Genomic DNA, 19881 nt, shown 5'->3' with positions numbered 1-19881 from the left:
TGGACCCACACAGGAGCACTGTAATAAAAGGTGCCGTTCTTATCTCTTTGGTCATTTGTGCTCTTGTTCTGTGCTACCAGCTTTCACCCTGACAGTTTGAACTTTATGTGTTAAATATTTAGACTGAAATGTTGCCAAGATGATATCACTTCTTTTCTCGGAACATTTTATGTGGGTTTCTCAAATGTCATTGCTTACAATGCAGCCTAAGGCAAACAGCATGCATTACAGTTATGTGTGTGTGTGTTTTTTAACACCTCAGCTCTCAATACAGGGGGTAGCATTGCAAGCAGCCTCTTGTTGCTAACGTAACTAAGTACCTCTTCTCTTCTCTTGTCAGGGGACATTTAAACTGGCTTCAGCTAGACCGTAGAGTGCTAGAACATGACTTCCCCAAAAAGTCAGGACCAGTTGTTCTGTACTTCTGTGTCAGGTAAGTGTGTGATTGCCAGCAGGCCCTACAGCACACGATTAAAAATACACATTTCCTAAAGGTCAACAAAGTGGGCCTTTCTGTTCTTGTTTTGCTTTTCATAAGGCTCCATAAAGATTCTTGTAAAAATAACAGTAGTTAACTCAGATGCTTTTCAATCTGGATGTCATTCTTTTGTTCACAGTGGTGTCAATCAGGGAGACCCCACTGTAGTCACTGGAATTACATAGAGGGGAATCCAGTGTGAGGGAAAATGACACCCTAAATCAGCGGTGGGGAGCCATAGGCCCAGGGGCCAGATGCGGCCCTCAGCTTGCCTGGATCTGGCCCCTGAGGCTCAGGGTCCCCACCCAGCGTTGGGGAGACCGTGCTGGTGCTCCAGTCCCCTTGCTGCTGCCCTGGGGTCTGGCGTGAACAAAATCTACTAGGCTGGGTCCCCCTCTGCTTTAGTATGCAAGGGGAATGTGAGGAGTGTCTTTCTTCTCAGTTGGGGACCACAGTGAGGGTTTTTTTCCCCCCACTTCTCACTTGTGTGTGGCCCCCAACTGATTTTTCTGTGGGTCAGTGGCCCCTGACCCAAAAAAGGTTCTCCACCCCAGCCCTATATCTTTTGTATGTTAAGGGCACATCAGTTTGCACTACAAAATTAAGCTGACCTATGTAATGTCAATATACAGCCACTGCAGTAAGTAAGTCAGTTTTACACATACACACTGTTGCTCCTTGCGTCAGAGATGCATGTCCTCACTAGGAGCACTTGCACCAATTTAACTGCCAGTGTGGGGTGGGGTGGACGACTCCTGAAAGGCAACAACAGTCTATGTAAGCAACACAATGTCTGTACAGACTCTGCATCGACCTAACTACATCAGTTTAAGTGCTGCACCTCTCGTGGAGATGGAGTTATTAGTTGGTGGCGTAAGCAAGTTACTTCGGTGGAAGCTACATTTTCGCATAGACGTTTACCGAGTTTTATCAGCATCAGCTGCCTTACGTCGACTAACTCCATAGTTCAGACCAGGCCTAATGCTTTCTCTGAGGGTGTGTTTAGACTACAGGGTTTTTTTTTTTTTTTAAAAAAGTAGCCTTTCAAAAAAACGTCACCTGCATCTAGACTACAATAAATCAAATCGAAAGTAAATCAAAAGAACATGGCAGTTTTGTCGACCACGGTAAACCTTACTCTATGATGAATAACGCCTTTTTTCGAAAGTCATCTTTCGAAAAAAGCTGCTATTGAATGAAAACAGAGCTTTTTCAAAAGAGAGTGTCTAGACTCTCTTTCTAAAAAATGAGCCGCTTTTTCAAAAAATCTTCTTGTAGTCTAGGCACTCTTTTTCGAAAATATCTTTCAAAAAAGCCTCTTTCGAAAGAGGCTCGTAGTCGAGACTAACCTTGCGTGGTAAATGAGCCCAAATGGAAGGAATGAGCTTGGTACCCCTGCAGAGTGAAGTCCTCTTGTTATCCACAGAAGAGTACAACACAAACCTGCAGTGGCTTCACAACAGGGCTCAGGCCTCACCTGCAGTGTCCAGTGTATTCCCATTCAGATTGTTGACAAGATTATCAATTAGAGCCAGTTGTCTTGGTGGGTTGTTTTGCATTGTTTGTTTAATGTGGACACTTTTGGGCTGAGAACTCTATCAAGATCACCGGCTTATTACACCTGAGCCACTGAACAGTCACAACTTTTAGTCCCTATCTACCCTGGCTGGATTTCAACCAGCCACCTGGAGGAAAAAAAACCATTGAGCTATCTGTTTGCTCTGTCTAATGGCACTCACTCTGTCAATATACCAGTCATCCCTGGTATTACTCTACAGAAGACTTCCCACACAGATGTTCAATAGCTCCTCTATGGTGGTAAATTCTGGGCATATTGTGGCAACAGATGGGCCAATGAATGTATATAATATTCCAAATACCTCCTGCCAACAAACCAGGGGGCACTCAGCTGCTACAGTTATACGAAGGGTATAAGAACCTATATAGAATTAAGGAGCTCTTAAGTTCCACCTGCTTGCAAGTTTCTGGAGAGATTTTCCCCATGATGGGAGATTCTGTGAGTATTGGTAGAGTTTTTAAAATCACCACTATACAGAACTTTTCTGTCTCTGAGGAAGATATTTTCACATGCTTGTAGCTAGCATGTGAAATGAGAATGTGCTTTGTTTGATCTACTTTCCCTGTCAGTATTGCTCTAATGCCATCATTCCACTCAAAAGTAAAGGAAAAATGTAACCCCTCCCCTTAATTTGTGCACTCACTGCAGGGCTGTCCTTACCATGAGGCAAACTGAGGCATCTGCCTCAGGTGCCAGACTGTGGGGGGAGGCGCCACTAGGACCCAGAGAATTGAGACCTTTCGAAGTTTTGGCCCAAGCGAAGGGGAATGGGGGTGTCATTTGAGCTCCCTGCCTCAGGTGCCAAAATGTTATGGGCCGGCCCTGACTCTGCCATTCCTGAGAATTTGATTACAGGGAAAGTGGAGAGAAGGCAGACGTTGTTCGGTTTCTCTGACATCTGATGTTGCAGATTCAGTGCTAGAGCCATGCTAGGTCCGGTTAAGGCTACGACTGCCGGGGTTGAAGAGAAGCTCTGATGTGTCAGCTTTGGCCGTTTAAAACTGGAGATGGGCCCAGATCCATGAGCCCCGATTCTGTGCAGAGCCACTCCTGATTAGAACTAAATCAGTCAGTTGGGCCGTTTCCATAAAGGTGCTAAACATAAATGCACAAATGAATTCCTGTGGAAAATGGAATAAAAATACCTAGCAATAGCTGGTAATAATGGCCCAATGCGACAGCTATCAAGAGTATTACTAGAGGCCCAAATTCAGAAGTTCTTACTTGTCAAAAATCTCACTGAAGATACTGAGAATTTTACCTCAGCAAACACTGAATAAGAAAGTCAGGATTTTGGACCCATAGTGGATCCACTGCTGTGTACTGTACTAACAATGAACTGAGCCTGGCTTAACACAGGGGCCCTAATTGGGGATCTCAAGGTGACTAATACAGTGCTCCAGATATTCTTTACAGAGAATTCTGTTAACCAGTATTTAAGGAGCATGTGTTTATTTCGCTAATATTTTAAATGCATCATTCACCCAGCATGTGAAACTAGTGAAGACATAGATCCTGAGGCAAGAGCAGTAAAATAGTAATTTGAGGGAATGGGAAGCTAAGGGAGAATGTGTATTTCATGTGAAAACCATCATTTTTTTTATCCTTAAAATGCCTGCAGCGCTTCTGATGGCTCAAGTGCCCACTTGAGGCACTTCACTTTCTAAATTGCTCCAAATGAAGATTTAAAAAAGAAAAGTTTTGGGGGAAGAGGAAAAGATGCCCTGTAGACTACGAGTTTGAAAAACAGTCACTGTCTTTGTCAAGGAGAATTTCTCCTCCTTTTAGTTAATCTGAACTCTCTGGAATAGCAGCTCCCCTCCCCCACTACACAGAACCTCATTTCTTGGTAAGACTTGCCTTGCGTTCTTGTACTTTTATCCAATTACAACATTACCAGTGATCTGCTCTGAGTGTGCACCCTATGGAAATCAGTGGGGCAGCACAGAGGTTAGTTATGGTCATATTTGTTCCCAAGGGCCCAATTTTGACCTTAGACCCAGTTACCTTCCACTGAAATCTCTCTTGATCTTAGGTTTTAATACAGTACTTCCCAGTAAAGGAGGGCAGAATTGGTTGGTCAGATACAAACTGCCCCCATCACTTTACAATATTATCTTATCATAAGCCCCCCATGGTGTTTTACAAACAAGTAAAGTCCATTCTCTGCCCCAAAGAGCTTACAGTTCAAATAAGGCAGAGAAAACCAGATACAGTACTGGACAAAGGTCCAGGAAAGAGGTTGTAAGGAGAGGACTGAGAAAGAGGCAGGATTGATTGATTGCAAAGACAGGATTTTAGGGAGGCTATTTGGGCACATCTACATAGCAGGGCCAGACTTGAAATAAGTTACACAACTTGAACTATGCTAATTGTGTAGCTTAAGTCGAAATAGCTTATTTCAACTTTTGGCGCTGTCTACTCAGCAGTTATTTCGAAATAGAGCACTCTTCCCCCGACTTCCCTTACTTCTCATGAAATGAGGTTTACAGAAGTCTGAGTAAGAATTTTGAATTTATTTTGAAACAACGGGCTTGCTGTGTAGACGTGCACTATGTTATTCTGGAATAAGTGATGTTATTCCAAAATAACCCTGCGGTTTAGACATAGCCTTTGAAAGCTGGAGGTTGGCAGATGAGGACAGAGCAACTGTGCCGCACACAAAGAGAAGCATGTCAGAAGCCATGAAGCTAAGTGTAGGAAAGAGAGACCCCAACAGTAAGCAGGTGAGAGGATGAAAAGGCAAGGCACAGCGAGTCAATCGAGAGATTCAAAACATGTAGGAGGTGCTGTTACTTACACAGAGGGAAAAGAAGATGTGGTAGCATTGTGCTCTTACTTGTAGGTGCAGGAGGAAGAATTCAGAGCTGGAGATGAGTAGGACACAGTGTTCTGAGTGAAAGTGGACCAGGGCCCAATAAGTGAACCATTAGAAAGTGAATTTTGCCTTGATTTGCAATCCTCAGCCTGAAACAGTGGTCTGGACCTGAATGTCATGAGAGGTTATTAATTCCTATTCAGGGACTATATGAACAGGGAGTAGATAGTCTGTGATGGGTTCATCTTCTGGAGATTCATGTCAGTTTTACTAACTGACGTGAAGAAACAGTCCGTAGGACTCATTTCTTTCTCCAGTGCAATTTCTCTTTGGTGAGGATACCCATCCCCGGGGTACCTCCACTAGTTATGCCGCGGCCATTACTGTTCTCTGCACAAGTAGCCATGCAAAATCAGAATGTTACTTCTGTGGCGTGTGCTACTGGTGGGCAAAGGAATCAGTAACACTCCAGCCCCATGGGAGCCAATAGTTCATAGAGCTGTGGTCCCGCAAAGGAATGCCCTTTGCCGATGAAGCCTGCAATGTATGTTGATTGTTAACAGCTGGGTTAAACTCAGCATAGGAGGGGAGGTCAGAAACCCTAGACGGAGCAAGAGAGACCCACTGCTGGGCAAGCAGGGCTGCTGTAGCACAAAATGGCTTCAATGAAATCCACAGCACAAGGTTCATATGGGTTACTGTCTGCAATTTAGCTTTACTTTGTACTCTGTCTGCACTGGAGTTTTGTCCCCCCTCCAGCCATTGGTAGGTCAGTGTAGCTACCCTGGTGGGACCCCTATTGTGCACAGGACAGTTCACTATTTACCCCTGTGCAGCTTACACTGATGTCAAGCTCCACCAGTATTAATAGTGACTTTGCCAGTCAGTACTGGGGGCTTGCACAGATGTCTGGCCTGGATGTCTGGCACCAGGGTAAATATCCAGAGCAGACAAGGCCTTCGGCTGCTTTTGTTTTTCAGTCTTTGCCAATCCAGTGTATAAAACAATATCCCACCATTGGAAAAGGGCTAATATTAAAAAACCCAAACCATGGGGCGCAGCTGTCACTCTACAGAAGGGTGAGAATGAACTGCTAATGAATGCAATGTCTGGGAGGCTCGATGGACTTTCCCTCTTGTTGCTGAAACGCCCCATTTCTCCCAGTGCTGACTGGAGGATACACGTGGGTCACTGTTCCCTGGGGCTGAGTCCTCAACCTTGTTTGAGTCACAATGCATCATTGTTGTGTGTGTCCGTCACTTCTGCTGGCTTTCACTTGTCCTTGAGAAATTAAGTGGGGGTGGTGCTGACAGCAGCCTGCTGTGACACAGAGATGTGACCACACCTGCACTAATTTAACCAGAGCAGTTTATTCATCTTGCATGCAATGGGTTCCCTTTGTCCATAGAAGGTGTTGGGCACTGGATAGAATTGAGTGGAACTCTGAGTTCCCCCTGGGGTGCCACCTGGAACTGGGGTACCACTGAGCCCTCTCACCCTCCAGCCTGGGTTCCCACTCTCACTATGCTGCTGTGATAAGCTGCAGACCCACTCCCTGTCTTACACTTCCACCAGCATCTGCACAGGTAGGAACACGTCCCGCTGCAGTTACATGCAAGCCGTCTGCTTAGCCACTGCACTAACCAAGACTAAAAGGTTCACTCTGCTCCCGGGCACACACCCCTCCAGAGCATAAATCCAACATGATATTGTCTTGTGCTGCACAGGGAACGGAACAGTACAAGCTCATAGAGTCCCCTCTCCCCCTCCCAATTTGGAGAGGACTGTGCAACAGCCCCTCTGAGCTAAGTTTCCTGCACACTCCAAACTCACTGGTTGAGATGAAAACATACAACAAATGTATTAACAACAAAAGATAGATTTTAAGTGATTATAAGTGATAGCAGACTGATCAAAGCAGACTACCTAGCAAATAAATAAAAAGGCAAACTAACCTTAATATACATAGATAGATTGCATATGAATTAGCAGATTCCTACCCTCACTCAGGGGTGAGCAATAATTTTCACAGTGGCACCACTCCAAGAATTTAAGTGGTCACAGGCCACACTTTTCTGCTATATTAATGAAGGAGGTGTGGGGCCTGGGACGGAGTTTGGGCGCAGGAGGGAGCTCTGGGCAGGGGACTGGGTACAGGACAGGGTGCAGGGTCTTGGTGGAAGTTTGGCGCAGAAAGAGGTTGTGACCTGGGGCAAAGGCTTGGGATGCATGAGGGGGTGCAGGTCTGGGAGAGAGTTTGGTGGTGAACAGGTGGTGATTAGTGGGTGGGAGGTGGTGCCAGGTGCAGGCTGTGGCTGAGAGGCACCGTAGACAGTTTGTGGCCAATGGCCCCGTGGGGTGCTCAGGCTGCCTGCCTGCCATGGTCACTCCAAGCTGCTGGGGCAAGAGTGCCTCTGTCCACCCCTTGAGGGGAAGAGGGCAGCTGGTCTGCACGTGCTGCCTGTGCCCACAAGCCTCCACAGCTCCCATTGGTCAGTTTTCAGTCAGTGGGAACTCTGAGGGTGGTGCTGGGGGTGGGAGGCAATGCACAGAGACATGCAGCTGCCCTCCTGCCAAAGGGTCCACATGCAGAGACACGCTTGCCCCAGCAACCGGCAGCTTTCAGTAGCATGTGGGGCCACGGCAGGCAGGCAGCTTGCCTGAGCACCCCACTGGGCTGTGGGATATTAGAAGCCTGGAGGTTATGGCAGGCCTGATCCAAATGCCCATCCCTGCCCTAACTGATGGAACAGGCAGACTTGTAGACTCTTAAGGGACAAGCTGCATTAGCTGTACAGCTTGGATTTCTCAGGTCTTCGTGCGCAGGCTCGAAATCCCCTTAGCCTGGGTCCAGACTTCCTCCAGTTCCGTCTTTCTTCCTCAGGTGTTTCCGGGAGTCCTCTTGTGTGGGGAGTGAGGCTAAGAGATGATGTCACTCCCTGCCATCTCTAGCTTTAGCACACAACAGGGATCCTCTGTGTCACAACTTGGTTCCCAGCCCAGTTTGTGGGAAAATACTGACATCCCAAGATGGAGTCTGGACACATGGGGTCTGGTCCCCTGACCTTGCAGTATTATAGCAGCCATCGCTCACAGGCTGACCAGTAAACATGATACATGCACATACACAGGACAGTCAAATTCAGCAAATTATAACTTTTTCAAGGACACCTCTGTGACGTAGTGGGGGTAACTTGCTAAGGCTGTGACGACCTCTGCTGTCTGGTCATTATGCAAAGGGGGCTCCAAACCTGTCTGACCAGCTACCCCCCATGGGGAGAAACAAAGGAAGGTGGAATGCCGCCCCTGGCTGGGGGGCAGGGCTGGAGGAGAGTTAGTTAGTTTTCTGTCTGGGAGTATGGAGGAAGCAACCTCAGCAACAGGCTGGGGGGTTTAGAAGCCAGACCCCCCACCCCATATCAAGGGGGGCTGAGGCATCCTAAGCCTGCCCTGTAACTTGGTGACATCTGTGCTGTGCTGTATTCTGGAGAGGCAGTAAACTCCCTCTGTTCTACCAGCTGGTGGAGTCTGTTCGTGCCCTTTCGGGGGTGCAGGAGGTGGGGGACCCCAACGTGCCATCACAACCTCATATGACTCATCTTGTACAAAATGCATCCTAATTATTCCATAATACTGCCACAATAATATCACTGTGGGTATGTCTAGACTGTGGGGGGTATCCCGAAAAAACTCCGCCGCGTCCAGTTTTTTTTGCGGAAGAGCAGACACACTCTTTTGGAAGCCCTGTCTTCCTCATTCCACAAGGAAGAAGGGATCTCCAAAAGAAATTTCTGACATTTGGTCCAGTGTAGTGTCGGGGAAATCTCGCTCCTCTGGGGTACAGAGCCCCCAGAAGGGTCCGAGACTGGAGGTCAAAGCAGTGAGGCAGGAGAGAAATCTAGAAGGAAAACTTTATTATGCATGCATTCAGGCTGACAGCTACCAGAGAGAGCAGCAGCAGCCTTGAGAGACAGGTTCAGGGATCCTTTTATACAGTATGCTCAGACAGTTTAGTTGTTGATTGTTTTCTTTAACATAGCAAAGTCTCAGCAGAAGTACTCTGAGACGTTTCTGTTCACACCAGAAGTGCTAGAAGTAAGTTTTACAGTACAAAGGCACATGAGAACTTGAGTGGAGGAGTCTACAAGGCAAACTGTGACAAAGATAAGGGTTTACATGACAAATTGTGACAGACTAGGAGTCTTCATGAAGTTGAGATAGGAGGCATTGTAAGGGTCTTGATTAGAGTTAAGATGATTTCTCTCTGTTAAAGGGAGAGAGGCCTGGAAAACTTTTAACCCTTACAGCAGTTTTCTTTTAGAAAGTTTTGATTTCCTGCACAGTTCCCCCTTAGACACAATTGGAGTTATTTGATTTTTTTCTCCCACATTAGACAGGTCAAATTTCGGAAAAGCCTCTTCTGAAAAAAAAGTGGAAAAAGGTATGCAAAATGGGGAGTACATTTTCATAGAATAGTAGAATCATAGGCCTGGAAGGGACCTCGAGAGGTCATCGAGTCCAGCCCACCGCCCTCAAGGCAGGACCAAGCTCCGTCTACACCATCCCTGACAGATGTCTATCTAACCTGTTCTTAAATATCTCCAGAGAGGGAGATTCCACCACCTCCCTTGGCAATTTATTCCAATATTTGACCACCCTGACAGTTAGGAATTTTTTCCTAATGTTCAATCTAAACCTCCCCTGCTGCACTTTAAGCCCATTACTCCTTGTCCTGTCCTCAGAAACCAAGAGGAACAAATTTTCTCCTTCCTCCTTGTGACACCCTTTTAGATATTTGAAAACCGCTATCATGTCCCCCCTTAATCTTCTTTTTTCCAAACTAAACAAGCCCAGTTCATGAAGCCTGGCTTCATAGGTCATGTTCTCAAGACCTTTAATCATTCTTGTCGCTCTTCTCTGTACCCTTTCCAATTTCTCCACATCTTTCTTGAAATGTGGCGCCCAGAACTGGACACAGTACTCCAGCTGAGGCCTAACTAGTGCAGAGTAGAGCGGCAGAATGACTTCACGAGTTTTGCTTACAACACACCTGTTGATACAACCTAGAATCATATTTGCTTTTTTTGCAACAGCATCACACTGTTGACTCATATTCAACTTGTGGTCCACTATGACCCCTAGATCCCTTTCCGCCATGCTCCTTCCTAGACAGTTGCTTCCCATCTTGTATGTATGGAACTGATTGTTCCTTCCTAAGTGGAGCACTTTGCATTTCTCTTTATTAAACTTCATTTATTTTGCGTAACTTTTTCAGAAAAAAAAGTGTAGTCTAGAGATATACCCTGTGAGAATATGGGATCAGGCCCACAGATGGGTGGGAGGGAGGTAAATTATCCCCGGGGCCCGGAGGCACAAAAGGACCTGGGAATCCCAGCCACCATCACTGCTACTGCAGCATTGGCAGCAGCTGAAGGCCCAGGCCCTTAAAATTGCCCCCATTGGTACGATCCAGGAAACACTGAGGGGGGTATGCTGTGTTCCTGGTGGCCTCACCCCTTCCAGGGGCATGGAGCAAGGTCCCCTCCACTTGGCCCAGGGTGCAGTATCACTGTAACATTCAGAGGTTTCCCCTTTTGTGGGAGGGGGAATAGCAATGATGGCCACTGAATACATTTCTGGACCAGGCTCAAGAAAGAGAGGCAGAAAGCTGTCGCTTAGGTGAGAGCAGAGATGGCTAGGCTAATTCCCCATTCCCATTGCATCAACAGACGTTCCTTCTCCTCACCAGAGCATGTCTCCCCCTCGTGACATGGGATCGAAGCGGCATTCGCAGAAATGGGGGCCAAACGGCTAATAGGAGATATTGGTTAAAACAGAATGATCTAAATAAGTCAGCCTCGCTGTCCGAGAGGCAGTGCTTTCCCATTGTATTTGAATGGCAAATAGACTTCACTGGCCATTGTTCCTATGGCAGTAGAACCCGGAGATCTTGGCAAGGCCTGTAAGGAACCAGCCACCAGATGGGGCACAGGAGACATTCCACCCTCCCTCTGCTGGGAACTGTGGGGTCAACTCCAACATCTCATCTGCTCCTGGAGCTGTGGGGAGGAAGATGTTGGAGCCAGCTTCATCAGTTCTATGGCGGATCCCCAGCACCAGAGCTGTAGCCAGTTTCTGCTCTGGTAGGTGAGGCATAGGAGGGTGGCAGATAGAATCTACCCCCATGTCTCATTGTATCTACATTACCTTGCATGGCTATGATGCTATATAAATAACAGTAATAATAAAATCTTTGTGTTCATGGCCAGGCCCACACTAGCTGCCAGCCTATGTTCCCCATGATTGGACCTGCACCTTCCACAATGTGCCACAAACCAGATTTTCCACAGCTGTGTGTGTAAACAGGACTCTTTGTCCAGTGTTCACCAGGCCTGTCTGTGCTAAGGGGAAATGCTTGGCGCTCACACAAGTGAATACACTGCTTGTCTAGCCACGGTGTATAAATATAGTAACTCAGACTTTGTTTGCATCTTGCTGAAAGCAAAGAGTCCCTGCAGACAATTTATCGCCGCCTTCCCAGGATGGCCCCACGGTTTAGCCACCATGGGGAAGGTATAATAAATTGCCTGTGGGAAAGCTCCACTCCTCTGAGTCTCTTTTAAAGCTTGAGAAACTTCTGTCCAGATGATTTACTTGTGTGAGGACTGACCTTTGCTTGAGCAAAGGAACTAATGGAGACTTTGCTACTTAACACACCTCTCTGTATTCTGGGCCGAGGCATCCATTAAACACACATCTTAAAAGCAGTTTCACTCTAGAGTAATGGAATTTCTGCTCTTTGCTTAACCGAGAATACATTTATATAAATGAATTGTGTTTAGAGAAAGGGAAAAGTTGTTTTCACTTTTACCTTCACAGTGAGTCTTTCAGCCAAAAAAAAAAAAAGTCATGTAAAAACTCAGTCCTATAAGTTTCATTTTGAAGATTTAAGTGTTGGCAAGATTGTGTGGTGTGTATGAAACTTTTAGTGTGAGATACTATACCAAAACAATAGACAGATGGGCAAGCTGTCAGGATGAGTTGTGTACCTATTGTTTTATCTAAATTAAAACTTATGCAAATGCATTAATACAGGCTTTGTCCCCTGGCCTATACCTTGTACCCAGTGGGTATGCAGGCCCATATGCATGAATTTCTGGGTGCTTTTTTTGTAAGTGTGGACTGCAAGGGTGTGAACACATGTACCTATGGTCCCACAGGTAAGCAGGGAAATCAACCCCAGCCTTCCCCCAGCCGGCCAGAGCATGGGGAAGAGAGGCTTGGCCAGCATACTGTTCCTGCCTTCTCCCAGCTGGCTGGAACATGCTTACTTGGGGAACCATGGTGTGGGGGGATGCGTTTGCACGCTGTGCACACACACACACCCCACATATGGGCCTGGTATGCAATCCTACCACCCATGTAAGCAAGTGGTAGATCTGATTTGAGACCATTTCATCCAGGGTATGTTAGGGTACGTCTACTAGGGGCTAAAGCTGAGTTAAGATACACAACTTCAGCTACGTGAAATGAGAGTTACAGAAGTCGGAGTAAGAAGCTCATTATTTCAAAATGATTTTGAAATAATGAACTTGCTATGTAGCCGCACACTTGTTATGTAGATGCAAAATAGCATGAGTTATTTCAAAATAAACATGCAGTGTAGACATAGCCAGAGTAACGGTGCATAACACTGGAGACACAGTCATGAAAAAGGTGTAATGAACCATGAAATCTGATCTCCCTTGTGCAATCTGCTCTTTGGTGTGCTTTTACCCTATACCAATAATTTGGGGCAATAATTTTTGACAGGTGGCCACTCCAAGAATTTGAAAAGTGGTCAAGGGCTACACTCTTCCATGATATTAATAGAGTAGGTGCAGGATCTAGGATGGAGGTTAGGTGCAGAAGATAGCTTGAGGTATGGGAGGGAATTTGGTTGAAAGAGGCCATTGTGACCTGGGGCACTGGACTAGGATGCAGAGGGTTAGATTGTGACCTAGGGCAGGGAATTGGGGTACAGGAGGGGGGTGCAGAGATTTGGGTTGTGAGCTAGGGTAGGAGGGGACTGCAGTCTGGGGCAAGAGATTGGGGTGCCAGATCTGGGAAGGGATATGGGTACAGAAGGGGGGCAGAGAGTTGGGGGAGGGAGGGGCTGGAGTGCCAGAGGCAGGCTCTGCCCAGGAGACTTACCAGCCAGCAGCCATTCCTGAATGAGCCTCCTTGCCTGCCAGTGTTCCCTCTAAGCTGCCCAGCAGCACAGCTTCACAGGTGATTAATCAGCCCAGTCCAATCAGTCAGCTCCTTGCAAGAAGGCCTGAGCTGCTGACAGAGCGGGGCTGATTAATCACCCGTGAAACTGTGCTGCAGGCAGGAGCCATATGCTCTGGAGCCCTTTATGCTTCCTGGCTGCCTGTTGTTGAAACAGGCAGCTCCCATTGACTGGTTTCTAGACAGAAACAAGCCAATGGGATTGTACTAGGGGTGAGAGCAGTTCCTAAAGCTTTCCTCCTCCCCTCCGGATTCACAGTTTTTAAAGGAAAACTGCCCTGCAGCCATGTTTCTGAGCAGTGTGTGGGTGGGGTGAGGCAAGTGAGGAGCCTGCCTGCGGCTCCCACAGCATCCGCAGGCTGGATCCAGTGGCTTGGTGAGCCAGATTCAGCCCACGGGCAATATTTTCCCAGGCCTGCCCTATACTATACCATAAACAAGTTAGTATTAATCTTCCCATTTTACAGATGGTTAAACTGTGGCATAGAGGTGAAGAGATTTTTCCCAGCCATGTCAGTAACAAAGCTGGAACCCTTGGCTCCCAATTCACAGCATGGTCACTAGATGCATTTTTGTCAGTTCTCCAAAGATGGTGTAAGTGTGGAAAATGTGCGGTGGCTTGATAGCACTGATACGGGAAGAGAACAAAAAGGTGTTTGCTTTGGTCAAATAATAGCCTTCGCTTTCTAGGCTCAAACCCCACTCTTAGTAGGATTGCTTCACCTTCAGAGCAAAACTAAATGTTTCAGCCACCATGAGACTAAATTAAAACAGACAAGAATCCCTCTTCCCGAGCTCCGTCTCCCACGTACTAAATTGCCCATGATTAGCTTTGATTGCTGGTATCTGGAGAGGAATAAGAACAAGCACCAAGTGAGGGCTTGGAACCCCATTTTCCCAGCCCTCTAAAGAGGGAGGTACTGAAAATGGATGTTGAGGGTTACGCTGCAGAGGGGAGATGGAAGGGGCTCTCTACTTTGGCTTGTCATATTTGTTTCTGGCTGATTACTTAGCAGATCTGCAGCAGGGTCATTTTTGCTGTATTTTCCCTCTCCAGGAATATTGCTTGTTTGAAATGTCAACGCTTAAAGTGTGCATCCATGAACATTAACACATGGGGTTTGAACATAAAAGCAGCCCAGCGGTTTGAGCTGTCTAAGATAATCATGTACCACAAGATGCTGGGTGTAGCATTATCTCCATCTGATGTGCACATTGTAAACGTGCCATGCCCGTCCCCCCGGAGGGTGTGTTCCACTTGTTCACCCCCTTTCCGTCCCCTAGCCCCGTGGACCCATCACCCTAACGATCGCCCCGCGGCGTCCCAGTTAATTCTGTTAATAGCCTCCTATGTCTCTTTTGCAATATTGGTTGGTTCGCTTCCCTCAATGGGGAGAGGGGGGTCCAGGCCCACCCCCTCTCACGGACCCCAGCCCAGGGCCCTAAGGACACGGACGTCAAGCTTGTCCGGTCCGGCTGGCGGGGCCTTAGCCGAAACGCGCCAGCCCGCAGGCTCCACTTTGTCCGCCCTGGGATGCTTCCTCTCCCCACCTGGGTTCTACCCGCCGAGCCGGAGCTTAGCACCTCGGCCTCGGGCCCATCCGGTGTTCTCTCGCAGGGGGGTCGCTAGCGATGCTCCCCCCCTCTCTCCTCCGTCCAGCGTTTAAATCTCCGTGCCACGGTCCGCGGGCGTGGCCACGCCTGACTCTGCGGGGGCTCGCTTTTGGCTCGCGGCGGCGGCTGCAGGGTGACGTCACGGTGCCCGTGACGTCAGCAGGATTCCTGGGGCCACCCAGACGTCTGGCAGCAGCGGCTGCCCGGGAGCACCTGGCACACCGCCGTGTGGCTTGCGACGGGGCCGTTTGGGCGGCGGGCTTCAGGCTGTCCGGCTCCGCCACTCCCCGCCCCGTCCCGAGGGCCGCCAAGCATACGGCCCCTGCGCGCTCCGGAGTGCGAGGTGTTTCTGCCCCGTCACACACATACATAGCGTTTATTTCTGCAGAGAGCAAATCATCCCATTCCCTACATCTTATCCACTGAGGCTTTACATGACACAGCAGAGGGACTACAACCAGATCCAAAGCTCCCTGAAGCAAAAGAGTCTCTCTCCCCATTTAGGGAAATGGGCACTGAAGCCAGTTTCAACCATTACTTCATTGATAAACCTGAGCATCTCTGCCTCTTTGAGAGCTTTGCACTGCATCCGCTGAGAATAGAAATATTCCTAGATTTTGCAGGACCTTCCTCCTCGGTCCTTCCTCCTCGGTGTTGCCCTAGTCCAGGGCCTTCCATCCTACTAGCACAATACTGCACAATAGCACTGATGAAAACAGGACAGTATATAAGTATATCTACTATATATTTGAGAGAGTTTGTCTGTCTATATAGCCATCCATCCATCTGTGTTTCTGTTTGTTGAAGACCTCCTCCTAAATGGTCAGAGCTAGGACCACCAAATGTGGCATGCAGCTTCCTCTTATCCTAACTTAATGCAAGGTCCGGGTTTGGTTGTGCCAGGACAATGGGAGGTGCTGTTTCTCATCAAATGGAAGGGGGAGGCTGTGATAGCAGGGATGGTTATGCTCCAGAATGACTTTAGGGGGCAGCAATTATACCCTGGAATGACTACAGGGGTGGCAGCAAGTGTGCTAGCCCTGGGGAGTAGCCACCAGCATAGCTTCCACTGCCCCGGCCGGACTCCAGGGAAAAGCCGGTGGCTGGGCTGCATGGCTCCCGCCACCCTGGGCTGGGAGCAGGTGGCAGGTGGGCAGCGCAGCCCCTGCCACCCCGGGCCAGCCCCAGAGAGCAGCTGCCTGTTGCTCCCACCTCGTTCGCTGAGCCCCTCACCCTCTGCACTGACTCCTGCACTCCCACCGCATGCCCTGAGCCCCCCCACCTCCTTCTCTGAGGGTGGAAAGAAGCAAAACAGTGAGTGGGTTATCTTCCCCCCACCAAAGTGAACAGAGTTCCTTTGAAAGTATTTGAAAACTACCCAATTGTTTCCAAAGAAACGCTTTTGAAATTTTCTTGCAAATGAAAATTGTTGATGAAAAGAGGAAAAATTTGTACTATTTTTGTCAAAAATCCAAGCTTCCTTCTGTAAATCTTTTTTGACTTCCTCTGTGCTTAAGCCCAAGCTAAGCCTCACTACAACCAGGAAAAGCTGGGAAGTATTATTATTAAACACATGCTACCTTTGGGTAAACTGAGGCACATACCTATTAAATAATGTGTGTGATTGTGCCCATGCAAGTACCTCCAGATTTGAATTTTGAACTTGGATATACTTACCAGGGCAATGCATTGCTACCATCTGGCAATTCTACTTAAACCGCTAAGAAAGAAACATAGATCATGTTATGGATACAGACCTCAAACACTAGCAATAATCACAGAATCATGGAACTGGAAGGGACCTTAAGAGGACCAAGCACCATCTAGACCTTCCCTGACAGGTGTCTGTCTAAGCTGCTCTTAAATATCTCAGGTGATGGAGATTCCACAACCTCCGTAGGCCATGTATTTCGATGTTTAACCATTCTGAGAGGAAGCTTTACTTAATCTCCAAACTAAACCTCCCTTGCTGCAATTTAAACCCATGCTTTTTGTCCACATAAGAACATCCATACTGGGTCAGACTAAAGGTCCGTCTAGCCCAGTATCCTGTCTTCTGACAGTGACCAATGCCAGATGCCCCAAAGGGAGTGAACACAACAGGTAAGTATTCATGTGATCCCTCTCCTGTCACCCATTTCCAGCCTCTGACAAACAGAGGCTAGGGACACCGTTCCTATTCTTGTCCTGTTGTCAGAGGTTAAGGAGAATCGTTTTTCTCCCTCCTCCTCGTTACAGTCTTTTAGGAACATGAAAGTTGCTATTACATCCCCTCTCAGTCTTTTCATTTCCAGACTAAACAAATCCATCTCTTTCAGACTTCCCTTAGAGGTCCTGCTTTTTAGATCTTTAATACATTCAAGTGAACGGTGAGGCTATGTCTACACTTCAGGCTTCCACAAAAAGTGAGTGACTAGACAACTCATAGTTTGAGCCAATGCTGATAGGTTGCCAAACCCGACATGGATTCTATGATGTCATGACCCCTCTCTCTCAGCTCTCAGCTGGGGCAGGAGGTTGGGGCTCACAGTGGGGGAGGGCTCCATCTGGGGATTCAGGTTTGGGGTTCAGGATTCTGCTCTCAGTTGGGATGGGAGAGTTTGGGAGACCGAAGGGGAATCAGGGCTCAAGCAGGGGGTTGGGGCACCGATGGGGCAGCAGTGAGGCTCCGGCTGGGGTTTGGGGTGCTGGAGGTGGCAGTGAGGCTCCGGCTGGGAGAACAGGTTCTGGTTTGGGGCTAGAGATGACAGGTTTGGGGTATAGGAGAGAGCTCCAAGCTGAGAACAAGGGGTTTGGAGTCGGAAGGGAATCAGGACAGGGGTGGGGAAGGCTCAGGGGTGCAGAATCTGGGCGGCACTGACCTGACAGGGTTCCTGGAAGCAGTGGTCCATCTCCCCCACCCCTTGTCTCCTACACTGAAGTGCAGCTACGCAGCTCTGTGCACTGCCCTGTCCACAGGCACCAGCCCTGTAGCTCCCACTGGCTGTGGTTCCCGGCCAAGGGGAGCTGAAGAACCAGCACCTGGGCCAGGGGCACCGTGTGAAGCCCCCTGGCTGCCCCTGCTTCCGGGAGCCATGCAGAGCCGCTACACGTGTGGAGCAGGGCAAGGCAAGCCCCCAACCCCACTCCCCAGCGGAGCACCAGAGCGGGATGAGCTCTCAACAGGAGCTTGAGAGCCAGAGTAAAAGGTTCAACGGGCCAGATGCAGCCTGCAGGGTGTAGTTTGCCCATCTCTGAGCTAAATAAGCAGTGAGGACATAGGGCGCTCTCAAGAGGCACTCAAACCCTTGCAAAATCAGGCCTTGTAATGATGAGGTAGTGGAACAGGGGACAGATTTTCAAAGGCACAAATGGCAGTGAAAGTCAATGGGAGTGTGGCACTCCCCCCCCACTCTCACTCCTGCCCCCCGCCCTGCTTAACTCTTGTAAGTGCCTGACTCCAGTGATGTCCATGCAGCCATGCCAGTTTCCATCAGCAGAAGATCTGGGGTTTCTACAGCAGCTTGTAATAAACACAGAAATGGCTGATCAAGATGTGATGTGCCATTGATCACTGCACGGCATAGCTAAGTCTTTGCTGTGTGAGAGCAAGCAGCTAGACATGAATGTCGTCTGATCTGAGCCAGACGTGCACGCCCAGCTCAGAGATTTTAGTGCTGTTGAAATTTTAAACGGTTTGTGTGTGGTGGATTCAGAAATCCTTCAGTCTCACTCACTATAATCTTTCTGCCACTGAAAGGTAGCAGTCACGACAAGCTCTTTGTGTTCATTACACAGTGCAATATTCACTGGTCCATTTAATTAATGCTTAGAAAATGGACTTGGTGAATTACGTGACAGGGCGATGGGCAGAGAGAGAAACAGGAGTGTAATTAACTTGATCGTTTAATGTAGATTGTGAAGTTAACCCCCCCCCCCCAAGCCCTTTGGAGATTTCACAACTCCTGCTCTAAGAGTAGGGAATTACACTTTCCTGGAAGTGCTTAGGCTACGTCTACACAGCAGTGTTACTTCAGAATAACTGATGTTATTTCGAAATAATAAAATGCACGTCTGCACAGCAAGCTGTTGTTTCGAAATCATGCTGAGATGGAGGACTCCTATAACCCTCATTACATGAGGGCTGTGTCTAGACTGGCCACTTTTTCCGGAAAAGCAGGCGCTTTTCCGGAAAAACTTGCCAGCTGTCTACACTGGCCGCTTGAATTTCCAGAAAAACACTGACGATCTCATGTAAGATTGTCAGTGATTTTCCGGAAATACAATGCTGCTCCCGTTCAGGCAAAAGTCTTTTTCCGAAAGACTTTTGCGCAAAAGGGCCAGTGTAGACAGCACAGTACTGTTTTCCGCAAAAAAGCCCCGATCGTGAAAATGGCGATCGGGGCTTTTTTGTGGGAAAGCGCGTCTAGATTGGCCACGGACGCTTTTCCGGAAAAAGTGCTTTTGTGGAAAAGCATCCTGCCAATCTAGATGCGCTTCTCTGAAAATGCTTTTAACGGAAAATGATTTCCGGAAAATCATGCCAGTGTAGACGTAGCCAAGGGAAGTCGAAGGACGAGTGTTCTTCCTTCAACTTCCTGCTGTGTCGACAGCACCAAAAGCCCAATTAAGCTGTTTCAACTTCAGATGCGCAATAGACATAGCTGAAGTTGCGTATCTTAATTTGATTTTTGCCCTGCTGTGTAGATGTACCCTTACTAGCTACAATGGAAACACTGAATTTAACTGTCTAATGCAGCACTATTTGATTGTATTACAGTAGCATGTAGATCTGCTACTGAAATGAGGACCCGATAGTGCTAGGCACATAAAAAAAAGATGCCTTTCTATGTCTCAGGTCAGCCAGCAGTTATGGGCTTGACACAGGGGTTATCGGATGATATTCCTGGACCTGTGTGATGCAAGAACTCCAACTAGATGATCTGTGTGGTCCCTTCTGATTTAAAATGGATGCATCTAGGACCAGAAGAGCTTTCTATCTAAATAGACAAAGCGGGGGGAAGGGGGTGAGAAGTAATATAATCCCTGTCCTAAAGACTGGGAACAGAAGCACAGAAAGAGAGTTGAGTTGCCCAGCGTCACGCAGAAAACCTGTGGCAGACTCAGGAATTGACTCCCAGT

At 47.9% G+C, this 19881-nt stretch overlaps 1 protein-coding gene across 11 annotated transcripts in view; it reads left to right on the top strand.

The window, feature by feature from the left end:
* FRMD4A (FERM domain containing 4A) overlaps positions 1–19881 on the top strand; it is a 567858-nt gene that overhangs the window by 422163 nt on the left and 125814 nt on the right. For all 11 annotated transcript variants that reach the window (XM_075926045.1, XM_075926048.1, XM_075926044.1 and 8 more), the window contains exon 4: positions 341–433. In XM_075926045.1, coding sequence (XP_075782160.1) covers positions 341–433 — 93 coding nt within the window. The remainder of the gene's footprint in view (positions 1–340; positions 434–19881) is intronic.

This window comes from Pelodiscus sinensis, chromosome 1, assembly GCF_049634645.1.
Source record: "Pelodiscus sinensis isolate JC-2024 chromosome 1, ASM4963464v1, whole genome shotgun sequence".
In the NCBI taxonomy this organism is placed as follows: Eukaryota; Metazoa; Chordata; order Testudines; family Trionychidae; genus Pelodiscus; species Pelodiscus sinensis.
The sequence above is the reverse complement of the archived record's forward strand: the minus strand, read 5'-3'. Positions and strand labels throughout refer to the sequence as shown.